The 23,175-nt window shown below is 41.5% G+C and overlaps 3 protein-coding genes across 11 annotated transcripts in view; all 3 read left to right on the forward strand.

Moving 5' to 3' along the window:
- Positions 1–398: 398 nt before the first annotated feature.
- On the forward strand, positions 399–11,496 carry abhd6b (abhydrolase domain containing 6, acylglycerol lipase b). The gene is made up of 8 exons (XM_014134898.2): positions 399–563; positions 1,001–1,157; positions 1,321–1,434; positions 1,617–1,749; positions 1,957–2,114; positions 10,353–10,407; positions 10,588–10,688; positions 11,007–11,496. Exons 1-8 carry the CDS (start codon positions 439–441, stop codon positions 11,184–11,186), a joined length of 1,023 nt encoding a protein of 340 aa, XP_013990373.1. The 5' UTR covers positions 399–438; the 3' UTR covers positions 11,187–11,496.
- A 477-nt stretch (positions 11,497–11,973) lies between these two features.
- On the forward strand, positions 11,974–14,390 carry kctd6b (potassium channel tetramerization domain containing 6b). Of its 4 annotated transcripts, none has more exons than XM_014134780.2 (4): positions 11,974–12,131; positions 12,385–12,477; positions 13,036–13,155; positions 13,399–14,390. In XM_014134780.2, the coding sequence occupies exons 3-4, from the start codon at positions 13,129–13,131 to the stop codon at positions 14,083–14,085; spliced, it is 714 nt and encodes a 237-aa protein (XP_013990255.1). In that variant the 5' UTR covers positions 11,974–12,131; positions 12,385–12,477; positions 13,036–13,128; the 3' UTR covers positions 14,086–14,390.
- Positions 14,391–21,087: 6,697 nt separating this feature from the next.
- The window catches only part of LOC106566658 (coiled-coil domain-containing protein 71), a 50,172-nt gene continuing 48,084 nt past the window's right edge, over positions 21,088–23,175 (forward strand). For 3 of the 6 annotated variants that reach the window (XM_045693033.1, XM_014134896.2, XM_014134895.2), the window contains exon 1: positions 21,118–21,321. The gene's annotated coding sequence lies outside the window, so the exon portion shown is untranslated. Of the gene's footprint in view, positions 21,322–23,175 lie in introns of all 6 variants that reach the window. The other 3 variants (XR_006758508.1, XR_001319917.2, XR_001319918.2) reach the window with 3 other exon arrangements.

Genomic DNA, 23,175 nt, shown 5'->3' on the forward strand with positions numbered 1-23,175 from the left:
TCTCTATAAACCAGTGACTAGTAGGACTGTCCGCCGTCAACGTACTCAATTCCAGTTGAACTTATCAACATTCAGGAGAAGATAACCAGGCAAATAAATAATTTCCACGCATCTCACATCTGGGTCGTTAGACAGACAGATCAACGAAGCTGATTGAGCTCTTCTGGTAGATTCCCATACTAAACCGACCCATGACAGTTATTCAAAGGGAATAAAAAACACATCACCATATCAAGTAAGTTTCTTACTTCATTTATTACACAATTTATAGCCATTTTAGTAGGATTAAATTGATTAGGCCTACTACCTATTGTCCCATGTCCCTCCCTGACCCCCCCCCCAGGGAAGGTCAAATCAGAACTACTGGTACTAACCCATAACTATACAATAGGCATAATGTGTATAACAGCGTGTGTGTTGATTTTGAACAGGTGAGCCATGGCAGCGGATTTAGATATGGTGAACTTGTTGGTCATTGCTGGTGCAACGTTGGCCATTCCTATTCTGTCTTTTGTGGCCTCTTTTATCCTCTGGCCCTCGGCCCTCATCAAAATATATTACTGGTAAGGTATAGTGCTGTATTTCACTCCTCTTGTGTGGTGTCGAATTCTTATAGACAGTTTTATGGATTAGAAAGGAAGGTTGCTAAAGGGAGAGATTATTTTTTGTACCCTTTTCACCTCCTTTAGACATCTGCATAAAAGAGATCCCACCCACCACTGAATAAACTGCACTATAATAGTAGAAAAGATTGATTCTAGCCTTCAGTCCCCCTATAACCACATCCTGCGCTACACCACAGCCAGATTCACGTCTCTTTTTCCTGCTCAGGTGCAACATGCAGCATGAGTCATAACAAAGCTCTAAAGACATTCTTGTTCTTGCTAAAAGGGAAATCCAAAATAGAAACAGTAAAAAAGCAGAACACTCATCTTTCTCTACATGTTGCAGAGAGAGACTCAGAGAGAAAGAGAAACAGTATTTATCAATTCCTCAATAGGTACTGGAGGAGGACCCTGGGTCTACAGGTGCGCTACGCAGACTGTGGGGGGTACCGCTTCTGTTACTCTTACAGAGGGAAGCCAGGGTTCAGACCATCCATCCTCATGTTACATGGTTTCTCTGCTCACAAAGACACATGGCTCACTATGGTCAAGGTAACATAATCCATACATCACCTAGCATGATGTGGGCTGGTAAAGTAGTTGTGGACAAATGTAGGTTTATCTTTACTACTGTAATAGTAGGTATTAGCATGTATAGTTGATTCCCATAAAAAGGTAAATATCAGGTTTTGTAACATGTATCTATGGCATGCAGTATCTACCCAAACACCTGCACATACTGTGCGTGGATATGCCTGGCCATGAGGGAACCACTCGTACCAACTCAGAGGACTACTCCATCCAGGGCCAGGTCAAGAGGATTCATCAGGTGGGTCTTGGTCCTGTCGCCAGATTGGAACAACATGCGCTCACCCGATACACAGCATGAAGGATCATCAAAGATTGCATTGGTGACCATGAATGTGGACAAGAAGAGTTGTCTTAAGTTATGTCACAATAAGTAACCACGTGCCGTAGCATCAGAGTTTCTATGCTGTACTCCTTATGCAGTTTGTGGAGAACGTTCGACTGAACAGGAAGCCCTTCCATCTGGTCGGGACCTCCATGGGGGGCAATGTGGCAGGGGTGTACGCAGCCAGCTTCCCCTCCGAAATCTGTAGCATCACCCTTATCTGTCCAGCAGGTCAGTCATACGTTATCACAATATTGCGATATCACTGTGTGTGTGTGTGTGTGTGTGTGTGTGTGTGTGTGTGTGTGTGTGTGTGTGTGTGTGTGTGTGTGTGTGTGTGTGTGTGTGTGTGTGTGTGTGTGTGAGAGAGAGAGAGATTCAGGGAAAAAAATCAGTCTCTGATCAGAAAAAAAGTATCAATATGTCTTCACCCCCTAGGTATACGGTACCCCTGTGAGACAAAATTTGACAATCATCTGCAGGACCTTGAGCACAGCCATTACACTCTGAGCATCCCACTGATTCCGTCCACACCAGAGGAGATGGAGGATATGCTCAGGCTTTGCTCCCATGTCCGCTTTAAGATCCCTCAACAGGTGGAGTAATCCGACTGATCCATAGGTCTAGGCCTACTTTATTCAAAAAATATATTACTTTTTTTAACCCCTCCCCCACCATTTGCCTTGATGACAGTGTTGCGCACTCTTGGCATTCCCGAGTGGCGCAGCAGTCTAAGGGGGGTTAGGGGAGGGTTTGGCTGGGGTAGGCTGTCATTGTAAAATAAGCATTTGTTCTTAACTGACTTGCCTAGTCAAATAAAGGTACATTTGTACTTATTTATATCGACCAGCTTCATGAGGTAGTCACCTGGAATGCATTTCAATTAACAGGTGTACCTTGTTAAAAGTTAATTTGTGGAATTTCTTTCCTTCTTAATGTGTTTGAGCCAATCAGTTGTGTTGTGACAAGGTAGGGGTGGTATACAGAAGATAGCCCTATTTGGTAAAAGACCAAGTCCATATTATGGCAAGAACAGCTTAAATAAGCAAAGTGAAACGACAGTAAATCATTACTTTAAGACATGTTGGTCAGTCAATCCGGAAAATTTCAAGAACTTTGAAAGTTTCTTCAACCGCCACAGGAAAGGAAGACCCAGAGTTACCTCTGCTGCAGAGGATAAGTTCATTAGAGTTCATTAGAGTTATATTGAGCTCATTCTTCAAATAGCCACCCTTTGCCTTGATGACAGCTTTGCACACTCTTGGTATTCTCTCAACCAGCTTCACCTGGAATGCTTATCCAACAGTTTTGAAGGACTTCCCACATACGCTAAGCACTTGTTAGCTGCTTTTTCTGCGGTCCGACTCATCCCAAACCATCTCAATTTGGTTGAGGTCAGGGGATTGTGGAGGCCAGGTCATCTGATGCAGCACTCCATCACTCTCCTTCTTGGTTAAACAGCCCTTACACAGCCTGGAGGTGTGTTGGGTCATTGTCCTGTTGAAAAACAAATTGTAGTCCCAGTAAGCCCAAACCAGATGGGATGGCGTATCGCTGCAGAATGCTGTGGTAGCCATGCTGGTTAAGTGTGCCTTGAATTTTAAATAAATCACAGACAGTGTCACCAGCAAAGCACCCCCACACCATAACACCTCCTCCTCCATGCTTTACGGTGGGAAAAACACATGCGGAGATCATCCGTTCACCCACACCATGTCTCACAAAGACACGGTGGTTGGAACCAAAAATCTCCAATTGGGACTCCAGACCAAAGGACAAAGTTCCACTGGTCTAATGTCCATTGCTCGTGTTTCTTGGCCAAAGCAAGTCTCTTCTTCTTATTGGTGTCCTTTAGTAGTGTTTTTTTGCAGCAATTCAACCATGAAGGCCTGATTCACACAGTCTCCTCTGAACAGTTGATGTTGAGATGTGTCTGTTACTCTGTGAAGCATTTATTTGGTCTGCAATTTCTGAGGCTGGTAACTCTAAGGAACTTATGCTTTGCATCAGAGGTAACTCTGGGTCTTCTATTCCTGTGGCGGTGCTCGTGAGAGCCAGTTTCATCATAGAGCTTGATGGGTTTTGCGACTGCACTTGAAGAAACTTTCAAAGTTCTTGAAATGTTCTGTATTGACTGACCAACATATCTTAAAGTAATGATGGGCTGTCGTTTCTCTTTACTTATTTGAGCTGTTCCTTCCATAATATGGACTTAGTCTTTTACCAAATAGGGCTATCATCTGTATACTCCACCACAACTGATTGGCTCAAACGCATTAAGAAGGAAAGAAATTCCACAAATTAACTTTTAAGAAGGCACACCTGTTAATTGAAATGCATTACAGGTGACTACCTTGGTTCTCTGTATCTATGATACAACATCTGGCACCGACAGAGATGGCCGCCTCGCTTCGCGTTCTTAGGAAACTATACAGTAATTTGTTTTTTTATGTATTATTTCTTACACTATTACCCGAGGAAATCTTAAGTCTCATTACATACAGCCGGGAGGAACTATTGGATATAAGAGTAACGTCAACTTAGCAACATTACAACCAGGAATACGACTTTCCCGAAGCGGATCCTCTGTTTGGTCCACCACCCAGGACAATGGATCGGATCCCAGCAGGCGACCCAAAACAACGGCGCCGCAGAAGGGGCAGACGGAGCGGTCTTCTAGTCAGGCTCCGTAGACGGGCACATCGCCCACTACTCCTGAGTATACTACTAGCCAACGTCCAGTCTCTTGACAACAAGGTAGACGAAATCCGAGCATGGGTTGCCTTCCAGAGAGACATCAGAGATTGTAACATTCTCTGTTTCACGGAAACATGGCTCGCTCGGGATACGTTATCAAAGTCGGTACAGCCACCTGTTTTTTTCACGCATCGCGCTGACAAACAAACATCTCTCTGGTAAGAAGAAGGGCGGGGGTGTATGCCTTATGATTAACGAGTCTTGGTGTGATCATAACAACATACAGGAACTCAAGTCCTTTTGTTCACCTGACCTAGAATTCCTTACAATCAAATGCCGACCGCATTATCGACCAAGAGAATTCTCTTCGATTATAAATCACAGTTGTGTACATCCCCCCCAAAGCAGACACCTCGACAGCCCTGAAAGAACTTAATTCGACTCTATGTAAACTGGAAACCACATATCCTGAGGCTGCATTTAGTGTAGCTGGGGATTTTAACAAGGCTAAGCTGAAAACAAGGCTCCCTAAATTTGATCAGCATTTGAAATGCGCGACCCAGGCTGGGAAAATTCTGGATCATTGTTACTCTAACTTCCGTGACGCATACAAAGCCATCCTTCGCCCTCCTTTCGGCAAATCTGACCACAACCCCATTTTGTTGCTCCCAGCCTATAGACAGAAACTAAAACAGGAAACGCCCATGCTCAGGTCTGTTCAATGCTGGTCCGACCAATCTGATTCCACGCTTCAAGATTGCTTCGATCACGTGGACTGGGATATGTTCCGGATAGCGTCAAACAACAACATCGATGTATATGCTGATTCAGTGAGCGAGTTTATTAGCAAGTGCATCGGTGATGTTGTACCAACAGCAACTATTAAAACCTTCCCCAACCAGAAACCGTGGATTGATGGCAGCATTCGCGCAAAACTGAAAGCGCGAACCACTGCTTTTAATCAGGGCAAGGCAACCGGAAACATGACCGAATACAAACAGTGTAGCTATTCCCTCCGCAAGGCAATCAAACAAGCTAAGCGTCAGTATAGAGACATAGAGTCGCAATTCAACGGCTCAGACATGAGAGGAATGTGGCAGGGTCTACAGTCAATCACGGACTACAAAAAAAAAAACAGCCCCGTTGCAGACCCCGATGTCTTGCTCCCAGACAATCTAAACAACTTCTTCGCTCGCTTTGAGGACAATACAGTGACACGGACCGCTACCAAAACCTGCGGACTCTCCTTCACCGCAGCGAAAGTGAGCAAAACATCTAAACGTGTTAACCCTCACAAATCTGCAGGCCCAGACGGCATCCCTAGCCGCATCCTCAGAGCAATACTCAGACCAGCTGGCTGGTGTGTTTACGGACATATTCAATCAATCCCTATCCCAGTCTGCTGTTCCCACATGCTTCAACACGGCCACCATTGTTCCTGTTCCCAAGAAAGCGAAGGTAACTGAGCTAAACGACTATCGCCCCGTAGCACTCACTTCCGTCATCATGAAGTGCTTTGAGAGACTAGTCAAGGATCATATCACTTCCACCCTACCTGACACCCTAGACCCACTCCAATTTGCTTACTGCCCCAATAGGTCCACAGACGACGCAATCACACTGCCCTAACCCATCTGAACAAGAGGAATACAAATGTAAAAATGCTGTTGATTGACTACAGCTCAGCATTTAACACCATAGTGCACTCTGAACTCGTCATTAAGGCCCTTGGTCTCGACCCTGCCCTGTGCAACTGGGTCCTGGACTTTCTGACAGGACGCCCCCAGGTGGTGAGGGTAGGAAACAACATCTGGGTGTGTTCTCAGCCCTCTCCTGTACTCCCAGTTCACCCATGACTGCATGGCCATGCACGCCTCCAACTCAATCATCAAGTTTGCAGATGACACTACAGTGGTAGACTTGATTACCAACAACGACGAGACGGCCTACAGGGAGGGGGAGAGGGCCCTCGGAGTGTGGTGTCAGGAAAACAACCTCACACCCAACATCAACAAACAAAGGAGATGATCGTGGACTTCAGGAAACAGCAGAGGGAGCACTCCCCATCCACATCGACGGGACAGTAGTGGAGAAGGTGGAAAGTTTTAAGTTCCTTGGCGTAAACATCACAAACAAACTGAAATGGTCCACCCACACAGACAGCGTGGTGTAGAAGGCGCAACAGCGGCTCTTCAACCTCAGGAGGCTGAAGAAATTTGGCTTGTCACCAAAAACACTCACAAACTTTTACAGATGCACAATCGAAAGCATCCTGTCAGGTTGTATCACCGCCTGGTACGGCAACTCACAACTGCAAGGCGCTCCAGAGGGTAGTGAGGTCTGCACAACGCATCACCGTGGGCAAACTACTTGCCCTCCAAGACACCTATACCACCCGATGTCACAGGAAGGCCAAAAAGATCATCAAGGACAACAACCACCCGAGCCACTGCCTGTTCACCCCGCTATCATCCAGAAGGCGAGGTCAGTACAGCTGCATCAAAGCTGGGATCGAGAGACTGAAAAACAGCTTCTATCTCAAGGCCATCAGACTATTAAATCACTAACATTGAGTGGCTGCTGCCAACATACTGAGTCAAATCTCTAGCCACTTTAATAATAAAAAATTGGATGTAATAAATGTATCACTAGTCCCTTTAATAACCTCTTACATCTAGACGTTCCGCTAGCGGAACACCGCTCCAATATCCAATGATAGGGCGTGGCGCGAATTACAAACACGTCAGAAATCCCAAAACTTCAATTTTTCAAACATATGACTATTTTACACCATTTTAAAGACAAGACGCTCCTTTATCTAACCACATTGTCCGATTTCAAAAAGGCTTTACAACGAAAGCAAAACATTAGATTGTCAGGAGAGTACCCAGCCAGAAATAATCACACACCCATTTTTCAAGCTAGCATATAATGTCACAAAAACCAAAACCACAGCTAAATGCAGCACTAACCTTTGATCTTCATCAGATGACACTCCTAGGACATTATGTTATACAATACATGCATGTTTTGTTCAATCAAGTTCATATTTATATCAAAAACCAGCTTTTTACATTAGCATGTGACGTTCAGAACTAGCATACCCACCGCAAACTTCCGGTGAATTTACTAAATTACTCACGATAAACGTTCACAAAAAACATAACAATTATTTTAAGAATTATAGATACAGAACTCCTTTATGCATTCGCGGTGTCAGATTTTAAAAAAGCTTTTCGGTGAAAGCACATTTTACAATATTCTGAGTAGATAGCTCGCCATGATGGCCGGGCTATTTTGACACCCACCAAGTTTGGCACTCACCAAACTCAGATTTACTATAAGAAAAATTGGATTACCTTTGCTGTTCTTCGTCAGAATGCACTCCCAGGACTTCTAGTTTACACCCAATGTTGTTTTGGTTCCAAATAATCCATAGTTATGTCCAAATAGCAGCGTTTTGTTCTTGCGTTCAAGACACTATCCGAAGGGTGACGCGCCGGCGCATATCGTGACAAAAAAATTCTAAATATTCCATTACCGTACTTTGAAGCATGTCAAACACTGTTTAAAATCAATTTTTATGTGATTTTTCTCGTAAAATAGCGATAATATTCCGACCGGGAGACGTCGTTTTCGTTCAAAGACTGAAAATGTAAAATGGACTCTTCACGTGCATGCGCACGCCCGTTTCATTGTTCTCAGATCGACCACCATCCAAATGCGCTACTGTTTTTCAGCCAGGGACTGCAGAGTCATCATTTAACGTTCTGGCGCCTTCTGAGAGCCTATGGGAGCCTTAGAAAGTGTCACGTTACAGCAGAGATCCTCTGTTTTCAATAAAGAGGCTATAGAAGGCCAAGAAATGGTCAGAGAGGGCACTTCCTGTTTGGAATCTTCTCAGGTTTTGGCCTGCCATATTAGTTCTGTTATACTCACAGACACCATTCAAACAGTTTTAGAAACTTTAGGGTGTTTTCTATCCAAATCAAACAATTATATGCATATTCTAGTTTCTGGGCAGGAGTAATAACCAGATTAAATCGGGTACATTTTTTATCTGGCCGTGAAAATACTGCCCCCTATCCTAAACAGGTTAAACAATGCCACTTTATATAATGTTCACATACCCTATATTACTCATCTCATATGTATATACTGTATTCTATACCATCTACTGCATCCTGCCTATGCCGTTCGGCCATCGCTCATCCATATATTTGTATCTACATATTCTTATTCATTCCTTTACACTTGTGTGTAAGGTAGTTGTTGTAAAATTGTTAGATTACTTGTTAGATATTACTGCATGGTCGGAACTAGAAGCACAAGCATTTCGCTACACTCGCATTAACATCTGCTAATCATGTGTATGTGACCAATAAAATTTGATTTGATTTGATACCTCATGAAGCTGGTTGAGAGAATGCCAAGAGTGTGCAAAGCTGTCAAGGCAAAGGGTGGCTATTTGAAGAATCTCAAATACAAAATATAGTTTTACACTTTTTTGGTTACTACATGATTCCATTTGTGTTATTTCATAGTTTTGATATCTTTGCTATTATTCTACAATGTAGAAAATAGTACAAATAAATAAAAACCCTTGAATGAGTAAGTGTTCTAAAACTTTTTACCGGTAGTGTACTTATTTCCCCACTAACCATAATGATACCCAAGTTTCAATTATACTTACCACAACCAATGTTTGTAAACTTAGCATTAAAAAGCACCATGATTATTAAGTGTCCATATAACTTACCATAATATTTGCACTGTTAAGGATACTGTAGCTGCAACTGTGTAAACCGCCAATTGTCCTAATATTCCACCCACTAAAACATCCCCCCATATCTAGCTTGGTCTGTTGTCACTAAGACCATCAGACCATCTCCATGACTCATGACGCAACTTTGCGTCCTAAAACAAACCCTTGGCCACCAATTGGTGTAGGCCAGACGGAATTATGGGCAGTCCTAAAATAACATAATTCAATACTGCCACCCTTCACTGACACTTTCAAAGCGCCATAGGTCTATTGCATATCTATGAGGGTGCTTTTAAAGAGAACTAACCAAATAACATGGAAAACAGTCAGAATTGTATTTATATTAACAATAATAGATTATATTAATAGAAATATTAACGGCACAATTTTATAGATGAACGCTCACATTTCAAATGTCCTAGCAAAGGCTATATCCTAGGCCTTCTAGTGCTGAGCGATTAACTGACATTTCGTAATTATTATTTTTTGATTATTAAACAACTAATTGACAGATGTCGGTTCAAGTATTTTAATTTAATTTAGTTTGTTTTTGGTGATCCCAACACGCTGTTTCTCTGGAGAGAAATTAATTAATTCACGAGCAGAATCAAGTCAAGAACGATGTGGGACGCTGGACTGAAGGGAGTTGTAGTTTTCATTAAGCAAATATTCAACCTAGTTCAAGCGCAGAAACATGTTAATTAACTACAATGACCCTAATCCATTGCGCCTGTTCTTTCCGGCTCAGACAGACGGATACACTTTTACGCCTGCTACATTAGATACACACAGACCACATGAGAGAGGAATGTACACAACACAAAGAGGAGAGGGATAGAGACCGTTTGTGAAAGTATGCCTTATCTACTTTGAAGAACTAGTCAAATTATTTTGTCAGACAGCTTTGCAGCATACTTAGGCAGGCTAGCTTAGCTAATAGGATGACTAAAGACAGTATAGAATGGGAAGCACAGAGATGACGTTAGATGGTCTGTCTGGCTGCTACTGCCTGAAAAGAGATGAAATTATGACTTTAAGGAATGAAAAATAATAAAGTCATCAAATAAAAACTAAGTAATATACACAACCAAAATATTTTATTATTTCATAGTAATTTTCTATTGATTACCCAATGTGGAGCTGACAGAGACAATGGAATATTTTCAATGTTTTGGCAATTGAATGTTCACTATTTTGGGCTTTGGAATTTGTATTAAAAGCTCTGAAATCATCAATAAAAAGAATCGAACCAAAACCGAACAGAACTCAAAAAAGACATCGTTAAGCATTAAGGCCTACCTAATGTTCCTTTTTCATATGCCTACAGATAGAAAATGATAGACTGTTGTTATTTTCTGCTTTCGAATGTTAGATTCTTCAAGGACTGGTGGATGTTCGGCTTCCGCACAATGATTTTTATCAAGAAGGTCTGTCTCTGTTCTGTTCCTTTGTCTCATAGTCAAATGTTTTGAGGTATTTTTCTCTGTATGAATATTTGTCATATCTATGACAAAGAATGTATTAAATATTATAAGATGTAGGTCATAGTCGCAGGTGTTGGGTTGCTCATTTTGACAAGGTTTGCTAAATCTAGAATCTCTCCACAGTTTTCATGGAGATATTGGGTGAGAACTCCAGATACGCCCTACAGGAAAATTTGCAGCTGATCACTGCCCCTTTGCAAGTAATTTGGGGCAAACAGGACCAGGTAAATACACCAAAGCCAGAAGGCTTATGCATCCAAATTAAACAATATTAGGAGAGGGATTTTGCCTCTATGATGTTGACAGTTACCTGCCTTCCCATGGTCCTCTGTAGCTCAGTTGGAAGAGCATGGCTCTTGCAACGCCAGGATAGTGGGTTCAATTTCCAGGACCACCCATATGTCAAAATTGTATGCAAGCTTTGGATAAAAACATCTGCTAAATGGCATATATTATCATATGATCCTCCATGTTTTCATAATAGTATCAAAAAGAAAGGATGCTATAAATAAGAGTAACCTTACAGCTGCTCTCTTCTCCAGGTGGTGGATGTCTCTGGAGCTGTGGTAGTGGCGGAGGCCTTGCCCGGTTGCAGGGTGGACCTGTTAGAGAACTGTGGTCACTCTGTGGTGATGGAGAGGCCTCGCCGGACGGCCAAACTCATCATGGAGTTTATTATCTCCCTGGGTACCACCAGTGGAACCATTAAGAAGCGCTCCTGAGAAATAAATGCTTTATGGAAGTTTTATTATTTAGTCAAGCATTTTATTTTGAAATGTTTAAAAAAGAAATGTTTTACGATAAACTATTTACTGTAAACTCTTACATTTTCAGATTCAGTTATTTTTTTCACCCATGTAATATCTTTGTCAAATATGTTGTTTTCCTCTTCCTGGAATATTTGATCATATTTGACTAAATTAGTAAACTCTGCCTGTGTCTAATTTCATTGATTTTCATCAAACTATGCTGATGGAATGTTTGTAGCTAGCCTATGTGCATAAAATAAAGAATTCTTCCATCTCTTTTCTATCATCACTCAAAATATGTGTTTTAATCTAGTCACTGTAGATGTATTTATGTGTGTGTTTGCTGTTAATTTGACCAAATCAAAATTTGTTTTAATATAGTCACTGTAGATGTATTTGTGTGTGTGTTTGACGTTTATTTGATCAAACGCACGCATTCATGTTGAAAAAAGTGAGAGCTCTGTAATTTTCGTGAATTAGCGTCAACCCCGCATAAGAATTTGGTTGTCCATTTGTTTAGCTGGCTAGTTTTGCTGCAGCCTGGTTTTTACTATTTACCAAAGCCACAAAGTGGCTATATTGAGAAATATAATAAACCAAAATGTGCTTTTTGGTGTTAATTTAAGGTCAGGGTTAGGCATAAGGTTAGCAGTGTGATTAAGATCAGGGTTACGGTAAGGGTTAGGTTTTAAATCAGATTTTAAGAAGATAAATTGTAGGAATAGGCGGGGTTTATGATTTTGTGACTGTGGTAACTAGTGACGACCCTGTAGCCTGGGCATCGGGAACAGTGATCGGACACCATTCATCACCTTGCAGCCAGCTGCCAACATTGATTAGAGCAAAATATCGGTCTAGATAGCTTTTAAACGAACATGTAGAATCGATGAAATAATAAGCGTAACCTTTCACATACAGGTAATGTTTTTTTTTTAAAATGCTATCGACCACTTTAGATAGCTAAATTTAACAGCTGTAATTTGTGCTAACTAGCTAGCTAACAGTAGCTAATGGCACGTTGGTTGTCTAACCCCAAAATACAATAGACGAGCATATCAAAATAAGCCTTTGCAATGCAATTTCAAACGTTTAACGAGTGTTTAATACAATGCCATAGATCGTTAGCTAACTCTCCAAATCGTTGCTCTTGATGTCTACGTTGCCAATATAGCCTACTAGCAGCTAGCCAGTTGATGATGTGGGGATGCGCATCTGCACCGTGCTCGCGCTGGACGTGTTTTTCTGCATCAATGGCGCCACACTAGTACGTGCGGTAATGGTGCAATGTATTTTACTATTAATATTACACACGGTAATGAGATTATTTGAACTGTGTTCTCATTTCTCTCTGTACTAACAGGTCACATCAACAGTACTGTAGCTAGTTATTCAGCTTTGCAAAACATATTTTAGTTTTTCATGCTCAAAGTCTGTCAGTCTAAGCTTCATTTTGGGAAATCACTAAATTGTCCTCAGTCTGTCCACACATTGATCTGCCCGAAAATCACAACATTATAAATTCCCTGCTAATTCGAAGGTTTAAAGACATCTGTGATGGGTATCTAACAATAACTCTGCTCAGGCTTTGTCCCACCTCAAGCTGATCAATATGTAAGTCGATTCTCTTGTTGAGTGAAGCATGATCTTTGATTCTATGAATAAACTCGTCACAGACCGTTTGGTCTTAAGCAAATCGTGAATTGGCAGATACAGTTTGGAGCTTGTTTTGCAGTCTTTGACCAAGCCAACTCACCTGGCTTTGCTGAACACACCAGTGTCAATATGATGACATTATATCTTGCTTTGTGACTTGTTTTCCCAGGTGATATTGAAGACAAGACATACTGCACTAAGTTTCTGATCATATCAGCAGCCTTTCTGGGTTTGATCTTGAAGTGGGCTTTTCTGTTTACAAATGGAGAATGGAGACTGGGGCCATAGGGTATGTAACACAGGACAACCTGAAGTCAAGGCTACCTTAAAATTCAGGGCAGATTAAGAGTAATGTTGATGGCTACTGAGATGAGTATGTTGACCAGTACCACAGTGGTTAGAATTAAATATGTTTGATGCATTGCCAGATGTTTTTGTTCAACATATCTTGCTGTTGTTTCTTGATTTATTCATATAGCTATATTCATGTTCTTGTCTAATTCCACAATGCTAATGTATTATCACTCTGTAGATGACTAACCCAGTGACCTTGAATGTGGGGGGCCACCTGTACACCACCTCCCTATCAACCCTGCAGCGGTACCCAGACTCCATGCTGGGCGCCATGTTCCGCGGGGATTTTCCCACAACGCGGGACGCCCAGGGAAACTACTTCATCGACCGCGATGGGACGCTCTTCCGGTACGTGCTGAACTTCCTACGTACGTCCGAGCTCACGCTCCCTGTGGACTTCACTGAAACTGACCTCCTGAGGAAGGAGGCGGATTTCTACTTGATCGAACCGTTGATCCATTGCCTCAACGAACCCAAGCCGCTCTACCCTCTGGACATCTTTGAGCAGGTGGTTGAGCTGTCCAGCACACGGAAACTATCCAAGTATTCAAACCCAGTGGCCGTCATTATCACACAGCTCACCATAACAACCAAGGTGCAAGCCCTGCTGGAGGGCATCTGCAAAAATTTCACCAAGTGGAACAAACACATGATGGACACAAGAGACTTCCAGGTGTCCTTCACTTTTGGACCGTGTGACTACCACCAGGAAGTGACCCTCAGGGTTCACCTAATGGACTATATTATGAAGCAGGGCTTCACCATCCGGAACACTCGAGTGCATCACATGAGCGAGCGAGCCAATGAGAATACAGTGGAGCACCACTGGACATTCTGCAGACCGGCTCGCAAAGTAGAAGACTGATGACTGTGCCACAGCTGTAGTAAATGGAGTCACTTCCATACAGTTTCCATCATCATCGCTCTAAAATGGCAACATACTGACATTATTATGGTATTGTTGAAAGAAAAAAAGAAAAGCTGGTTGGTCTGGTTGTAATGAGGTTTCATTGCCATGATGATAAGAAATCACTGTGTATAAGACAATATCCTATAATGGGTTCATCCTTCACAATGGAAGAGAGAAGGTGCAAATAACAAGTGATAAATTCATGCCCTAATACTATAAACACACTTTGATTGTGAAAATAAATAATGCATAATAATCAACAGTTCTTCTGTAAATATATGGATACATCTGTCTTATCTGAATGTTAACAATGTCTGTTTAGGCATAAATTGCATATGGTTACGATATCTGCATGGTGCAATTGAGAATCCAGGCATTATTGCATTTTCAATATGAAGTATTATATTTCAACATTCTTGAGCTCATGTCATCAGTGATGTAGTTTGTCTTAGAGCTGGGGGATATGGACAAAAAAACATACCGCCATAGATTGCATGAATTGATGCGATAATGATAAATAGCTAGATAAGTTTAGAACCATGTGCACCACCATTTAAAAAAAAATATCCTTTAAATTACTACTGCTATTATATTAGCAAACTTATTTCATTTCAATCTTCACATTTCTCTAGTATAGGCTACTTATTTGATCAAATTTGATTTCTTGTAATGAACGATATCAGTAAAATACTTGCGATAAGTGATCGGTATGGTCGGTGTCGATCATTTTCCGTTTATCGTCCCAGCTCTAGTTGGTCTATCCGACAAATAAATCCATTTGTCATAATCTGTTTCATAGATGGGAATATTCTTGGTTTAGCCTACCTTCAATAGTACCCAGGGTAAGCAATTTATTTTTATCTAGTCAAACACCTGATTCACTTAATCAATGGCTTGGTGATTAGTTGGTGAGTTGAATCAGATAGGTAATGCTGTGTTCATAACAGGTGGGGAACTTTAAAGAAACTACTTGTAAACTGGAAGCAACGAGTTGTGTGCGTTCACACCAAATCACATTTCATTGGTCACATACACATATTTAGCAGATCTTATTGCAGGTGTAGTGAAGTGCTTGTGTTCCTAACTCCAACAGTGCCGTAGTATCTAACAATTTACAACAATACACAAATCCAAAAGTAAAATAATGGAATTAAGAAATGTATAAATATTAGGACGAGCAATGCCGTAGTTGCATTGACTAAAATACAGTAGAATAGAATACAGTATATACATATGAGATGAGTAAATCAGTATGCAAACATTATTCAAGTGACGAGTGTTCCATTATTAAAGTGGCCAGTAATTCAGTAATCCATGTCTATGGATATAGGGCAGCGGCCTCTAAGGTGCAGAGTTGAGTAACCGGGTGGTAGCTGGCTATTTAACAGTCTGATGGCCTTGAGATAGAAGCTGTTTTTCAGTCTTTCGGTCCCAGGTTTGATGCACCTGTACTGACTGCGCCTTCTAGATGATAGCGGGGGGAACATGCCGTGGCTTGGGTGGTTGATGTCCTTGATGATCTTTTTGGCCTTCCTGTGACATCGGGTACTGTAGGTGCCCTGGAGGGCAGGCAGTGTACCCCCGGTGATGTGTTGGGCAGACCGCACCACCCTCTAGAGAGTCCTGTGGTTGCGGGCGGTGCAGTTCCCGTACCAGGCGTTGATACAGCCCGACAGGATGCTATCAATTGTGCATCTGTAAAAGTTTGTGAGGGTCTTAGGAGCCAAGCCAAATTTCTTCAGCTTCCTGCGGTTGAAGAGGCGCTGTTGTGCCGCCTTCACCACAGTCTGTGTGGGTGGACCATTTCAGATTGTCAGTGATGTGTATGCCAAGGAACTTGAAGCTTTCCACCTCCACTGCGGTCCCGTTGATGTGGATAGATACATGCTCCCTCTGCTGTTTCCTGAAGTCCACGATCAGCTCCTTCGTTTTGTTGAGGTAGAGGTTATTGTCCTGGCACCACTCTGCCAGGGCCCTCACCTCTTCCCTGTAGGCTGTCTCGTCAATGTTGGTAATCAGGCCTACTACTGTTGTGTCGTCTGCAAACTTGGTGATTGAGTTGGAGGCGTGTGTGGCCACGCAGTCATGGGTGAACAGAGAGTACAGGAGGGGGCTGAGCACACACCCTTGTGGGGCCCCTGTGTTGAGGATCAGTGAAGTGGAGGTGTTGTTTCCTACCTTCACCGCCTGGGGGCAGCCCGTCAGGAAATCCAGGACCCAGTTGCACGGTCATTTAGTTCAGTTACCTTTGCTTTCTTGGGTACAGGAACAATGGTGGACAGCAGACTGGGATAGGGAGAGATTGAATACAGTTGAAGTCAGAAGTTTACATACACCTTAGCCAAATACATTTAAACTCAGTTTTTCACAATTCCTGACATTTAATCCTAGTAATAATTCCCTGTCTTAGGTTAGTTAGGATCACCACTTTATTTTAAGAATGTGAAATGTCAGAATAATAGTAGAGTGATTTATTTCAGTTTTTATTTCTTTCATCACATTCCCAGTGGATGTGAAGTTTACATACACTCAATTAGTATTTGGTAGCATAGCCTTCAAATTGTTTACGGTGTTTAGCTTGTCCAGGAGCAAGATGTTGGTGTCCTGGTTGGTTTTCCTTTTGTAATCCGTGATTGTCTGTAGACCTTGCCACATAAATCTTGTGTCTGTACTGACTTTTTCCCTGTTCGATTGCCTTACTGAGGGAGTAACTACACTGTATTCAACCATATTCCCAGTCAACATGCCATGGTTAAATGCGTTGGTTCACGCTTTCAGTTTTGCACGAATGCAGCCATCTATTATTCTTGGTAAGGTGAACAAAAGGACTTGAGTTTCTGTATGTTATCACACTAAACATGAAATAATGCCTTTCTTCACAGAGAGTTCTTTATTCCTGCCTGCGCAATGTACTGAGAACCCAGCTGGCTGTATGGACAGACAGTATATCCCGAGAGTGCCATGATTCTGTGAAACAGAGTATGTTATGGTCCCTGATGTCTCTCTGGAAGGAGAGATGCTATGAACTTGTTGAGAACGCCAATTGGCTAATGGCAAACAAGCTGCGGCAACCATAACCTAAAAGTACAGCTATCATGCTCGCAAACAGTGTAGCGTTGGGTAAATGCAAATAAACACCATTTACATAATATATTTTTATTTTGCACAAGGGTTTACCCACCTTTTGCGGAAAAATGCATTAAAGTGTTAGGTAGTGTCACTTTATTCACCACGAACGGCGATCAGTTTAACTTTTTTTTTTACCACATCACTGTTCAATGTAACAGTATTGCTTCCGTCCCTCTTCTTTCCCCAACCTGGGCTCGAACCAGGGACCCTCTGAACAACTGCGTCCCACAAAGCATTTACCTACTGTATCGCTCCACAAAAGCTGCCCGATTGAAACACTACTAGCGCGCACCGCTAACTAGCTAGCCATTTCACACCAGTTACACTTGCAAACAAATTGTTTTTTCCCCCTTTTATTTAACTATGCAAGTCAGTTAAGAACAAATTCTTATTTTCAATGACAGCCTAGGAACAGTGCCTTGTTCAGGGGCAAAACAGCTGATTTTTACCTTGTCAGCTCAGGGATTTGAGGTTTTGAAACCACTAGGCTACCTGCCACCCCCATGTGGGACAATTCCGAGCTCAGAGATGATAGACAAGTTTCCCACTAGTAATTACCAGTTAGAGGGGCGTTCAAGTGGATTTTTCCCAGTCATATGCTGGTATTTTCGAATTTACGAGATGTTATGAATGAAGCATTAATGTTGTGCAATAGGGCAATAACAACAGGGAAACACTTGAATCTTGTCAGCTCCATTTACTGTATCTGGAACACTGATTACACCCAATGGTTTATGCCTTGTTTAAAACCTGGGGTTCAATTAGTATTTTATGCAAATAGTGGAAATGTCTACAGCTGACTATAAACAAACTCAACTTCCAAAAACAAACCTTATATGGAAAGATGAGTGAATAGGATTCTGCATGTAGGTTCCAGGGTCAGGCTGACCTCGTGAACAACAAGGGGTATGTCTCCAAATGGGGTTAATTTTCCATTTCCAAATCTGCTCTATTCACATTCTAATCTTTTATGTTCCATCTAACACCCGTCTATAACCCCTCCCACTGCAGTGTTCGGTCTTCTTCAACATTTCACCTTGTTTTTTGTTTTTTTACAAAGTCTTTCTATTAAGTCTAAAACCGACCCTCGGCATTAACCACTATTCAGGACAGTTTTTATGCGACTAGTCATACAATATATTTCTTTAAATCATACAATTATAAATGCGGACAGATAATTTGTTCGTTCTACATGGTGGGAACTTTCTGTCAGTAAAACGTATTATGCGAGAAATGGCGGTGGAAACGCCTTTATGCTAAAATATTGATATAATAACCACCAAATCGAAGTAAACTTCGAGTCAAGCGATATGGTGTGTGGTCCTCCCATTACGACTCGGGAAAGCATGGAGTTTTATGCTAAATCTTAAATAAATTACGAAATTCACAGGGTGGTGAAAGAGCACGGCGATGAGCTTTGCTCCTTTCCAATAAATAAAAAACCTAGCTTTCCATCGAATTGGCGACATATTTTCATGCGGATATTCTAAAATCCACATAAAAACAATATGCCCACCAGAGAGGTCTCCATCTAACTGACTTGTTGCAGGCTGTGCGTGATGACGTAGCGCACATACAAATACCCTTTTCAATTAATCCCATGTATCTAATAAAGAATACAAATGAAATGGGTTTCCATCGAATTTTCAACTCTACTGGTGGTTTCTCAGGTAAAAAAAAAAAAAAGAGAAGCGTTTTGTAGCCAGTGTGCCCACTCTGGTATCGGTACTGTCATCTTCGCGCTGCTGTTTAGAGTGTATGTACAGCCTACATGAGATTACATTTGTGTCAAAGCCAAGCATTGGTGATCATGTCACCAAAATAAGACCCACGATATGTATAGGAAAGCAGCATCAAGCTCATCACCTTGAATTTTCACCACCCTGTGAAGTTCATCATTGATTGAATCTGTGGCCTAATAAACTGCATGGTTTCCTGAGTTGTAAAGGGAGCACCACACGTCATCGCGTGACTCCAAATTATGGTTATTAGGCTATCAATATTGCCACCGACATTTCTTGAATAATTCATTTTACCGACACAAAATTATCCCACCTTGTCTAGTGTGTTTTGCCGACATTTGGAAAGTCTACCTAAACATTTTCTGTTTCCATCAGGCCCGTCTTTACATTTTTTTTATCCGATTTCTACTTTTCGGGCTTAAAAAGGTTGGAGCGAACTCTCCCAATAAATAACGAGGCAGACATGCGAGAACGTTGCGATTCTAAACCAAAGTTTGCAGGCAAAACCTTAAGTGGTTTTGGTGAGGTAGTTGACTCAAACTAGCCACTTGTGAAACGCAGTGATTAAAAATAACCTCCGTGATCTCCATTTTGCTAGCTACTATTTTGCATTTTATTCAAGCGGATAAAGTAGTGACATAGTTACTATGCCAAACTGATGTTATAATACATACAGACGGTGCCGCTTTCAAGACAACTCGGAACTCGGAAAGTCGGAAATGTCCGACTTGGAAACTCGTAGACAAATGAGCTCCGAGTTTTCCGATATTCCGAGTTGTTATGAAAGCATCATTAAGTCAATTGAAAATTGTGGGAGCAACCCGGATGTCTCGAAGACTATCTTTTTATCGGGGGACATCAGCATTACATTTCAGAAACATTACATTTTGTATCAATTTCTAACAACCTCCCAGGCAGCAAGCACTTGGTTGCCTGTGGTAGGATCAAGGTTCTCCTCATTCCTTGGTTTCATTTAAGATATCATTTTCCAGGGAAGCATATGTAGACATTTATGTAAATACATTAAAAAAAATTCAAAACTATTAAAGCACTATGCAGTAATTACACCTCATATTCACAGTCTGTAGCAGCCATTTTGATTATTCTTGGCAGCCATTTTGTGCCATACTGCTCACATCTGTCATCACAGTGGAGAGACGAGAAATGGGGGAGGGGAGGTTTAAAAAAGCCTGGCTTCACAATAACTCTAAACTTTTCAGTGTCGTAACAGTCATTCCTATAACCTTTGGACAAATAATAAGGTGATAACATTGACTACATTAAACCAGAATTTCTTAATCTAAGTCTACTTGTCAGTTTTTTTAAATTTTATTTTACACTGAATGGTTGCATTATATAATTGTGAAATTGAGCTGCTTATTAATGCAGAGGTCCTCTTTCTATTGCTATCACCTAGCTTAATATTTCTGTAAATGGCCGACAAACGAATACAATGCTTTATTATTGCCCCTTCAAAGACTGCATCCTTTAATGCAGCGTTCAGATGCTCGTCGGGAAACCACGACTTGGTGTCATGCAGCGTTCATGTGCTAGTTGGAAACTTTCCGACTTGCTAACTGGTTGTAGCTATACACGTGTCACGTTTAACCAGTTAGCAAGTTGGAAATGTCAGAGTTTTCTAGTTCTGATTAGCATCTGAACGCGGCATCATTCATGTGCTTTTTGGTCGGAACCAATTGTTCAATTCTTAAAATAAGCTAGCTAACATTCCATTTTGTTGTATGTCAAAATTAACATACATAAAAAAAACATGTTTAATCGTTATCCCATTCATGAATTTAGAAACATAAATACATATTAATCTAATGGCTAAATTAACACTTAAAATGCAATCATTTAAATTGTCCTTTCAACCCCTCCATTATCTCACAAAGATTGCTAGCTAGCTCAATGCTTACCTTTTTTTCACAAAAGGCATGGGAAGTTCGCCTCCCTTAAATTTGCCCAACCCCTTTCCTGTTCCTGACCACGCCTAAATCACGCCTTCTTTCCCTTTTTTCTGAGCACCGATCGGACACTGATAAGGTCTAATGGGCGTGCTTAGCTTGAAGTGCCGTCCCTATTGCATTCTAAACTCCGCCCCTCTTCTCTTTCAGGTCTTCAAAACGGAAACACCCCCAACGGTTGCCATTTTACTTTGGCCAACGCTTGACTGGAATTGTAGCTGTCAAAGCAATATTCCAAAGAGTGCACTTCCCGTTAATTGCTGTATGAAGAAAGTGTGGCTCTGCTTGTATTTGATTGAAGTTATCGGCGCTGCTGAGTGGTGCAAGGGAGCAGCGGTTCGCACAACAAAAAGGTAGCTACACACATTCAGTACCTATGATGTGAGGGGAAATGATAGCAAGCCATGGTGGCATGGTGTTTAAATGGCTGGCTTTACAACTAGATAACGTTAGTTACTCGCCGGTTTGTCAGTACAGTATTGTGTTATCTCTTGTTCCTCGACTCAGGAATGTGTGTCTGGCCTCAAGAAACGTAGCCAGCTAGTTAACGTTACATCGGCTCTTGTTTCGAATGTTCTTGCCAGCTGAACAATGCTGCTAGCCGGCTAACGTTATCTACTTGGCTTGTTTGCATGTTGATGACTTTGCTCACTTTTAGTGTCTACTAGCAACTCAAATAATCGAACGAGGGTAGGGACGTATACTTAGCGAGTTAGCTATCTGACTGAATTCAAGTCATGTTTACTCTCTATCACAGTAATATTTTTACAATGTTCGATTTTTCTTCTGTCCAATCTTTTTCGATTATTCGGAAGGACATCAAGCACGTCATGCCATTGCATTTCCATAGAGGAAAAGGCAGAAAGGTGCTTTTTAAAATGTCTGTGTGATCAACCAACACTACTTTTGTATTGAGTGAAATGGTGCCTTATATTATAAACTGTCAATTGTAACGTTTAATTATGATCTGTCAGTGGAGGCTCCTCAGAGGAGGAAGGGTAGGACCATCTTTCTCAGCGAATTTCATAAAAATAGTAAATCAATAAAATGATACTTTAAAGAGAACTGTACAAAATATATTCAAGTCACCAAATTGATTAAAACCCACTGTTTTGCAATAAATGTCAGTACCCTACAGAGTGCTGTTGAGGCTCACCATGGTGTAGCTGGAGGACAGCTAGTGTTCCGTCCTCTTCTGTGTACATTGAGTGCAATACAAAACCTAGGAGGTTCATTGTGCTCACCCCCTTCCATAGACTTAGACAGTGATTATGACAAGCTCCGTAAGACAGCTTCCAACCTATCAGAGCTGAAAGGATCAGAGAATGAATCTAGTACTGAAATCATGAGTTACAGCTAGCACTGCAGTGCATAACATGTGGTGAGTAGTTGGCTCAAAGAGAGAGACTAGTTGGACAGTTTTGAACATGTTCATTTCTTCAAAAATGAGAGCGATATAAATAAAAAATATTATATTTCTTAACTTACCTAGCTAGTGAAGCGGCTAGCTAGTTTAGCCTACTCAAACTTCTGGCTCAGAGAGGGATGTTAGCTAGCTGGCTATGGATATCCAACACTGGAACTCTATTTGTTTAATTCATTTATTGCCACCGGGGCCTGCCGGTGTAACTGCTAAACTGCTTACTGTTCACTGTACTGCATGATTGTAGCGGGTTTATTAACACATTAGTTCTAGAAGCTAGCTATGTTGACTATGACGTTAGCTAATATGGTGACAACGATGTAGGATGTGTGAAGATTTGACTTGGAAAGGTTTTTCACCTGGTCACAGACACCTGTTGTATTGTGCACAGAGGTCCACAAGCGAAGGGGAAAGGTGAGAGGAAGAGGGCGCCTAGATGCGAGAAGGAATTATAAATGAGCAAATGATCATGCTGTTTGTATGTGGCTGCTATGAAAGTGAACTGTTTGCAGAGATCAAGGTTCATTTGTTTCAGCGACTCTGAAAAACGTATCTTAAATGGATCGGAACAGGGATGAACATACTTTAATTAGTCCAATAGAAACTCTGGTTTAACTTCTTATGGCTTGAGGGTGCTATTTTCACGTCTGGATGAAAAGTGTGCCCAAAGTATACTTCAGCCTCAGAAGGTAGGATATGCATATAATTGGTCGATTTGGATGGAAAACACTCTGAAGTTTCTAAAACAGTTTGAATGATGTTTGAGTATAACAGAACTTATTTG

This window comes from Salmo salar, chromosome ssa13, assembly GCF_905237065.1.
Source record: "Salmo salar chromosome ssa13, Ssal_v3.1, whole genome shotgun sequence".
Taxonomy (NCBI): Eukaryota; Metazoa; Chordata; class Actinopteri; order Salmoniformes; family Salmonidae; genus Salmo; species Salmo salar.

Bases quoted from the DNA above. Each gene is read 5' to 3' on its own strand.
- kctd6b (XM_014134780.2), top strand. From the start codon at position 13,129: ATGGAGAATGGAGACTGGGGCCATAGG. The intron at 13,156-13,398 runs GTATGTAACACA...ATCACTCTGTAG, and splicing joins ATGGAGACTGGGGCCATAGG to ATGACTAACCCAGTGACCTT.
- abhd6b (XM_014134898.2), top strand. From the start codon at position 439: ATGGCAGCGGATTTAGATATGGTGAACTTGTTGGTCATTGCTGGTGCA. The intron at 1,158-1,320 runs GTAACATAATCC...TATGGCATGCAG, and splicing joins CATGGCTCACTATGGTCAAG to TATCTACCCAAACACCTGCA. The intron at 1,435-1,616 runs GTGGGTCTTGGT...CTCCTTATGCAG, and splicing joins AGGTCAAGAGGATTCATCAG to TTTGTGGAGAACGTTCGACT.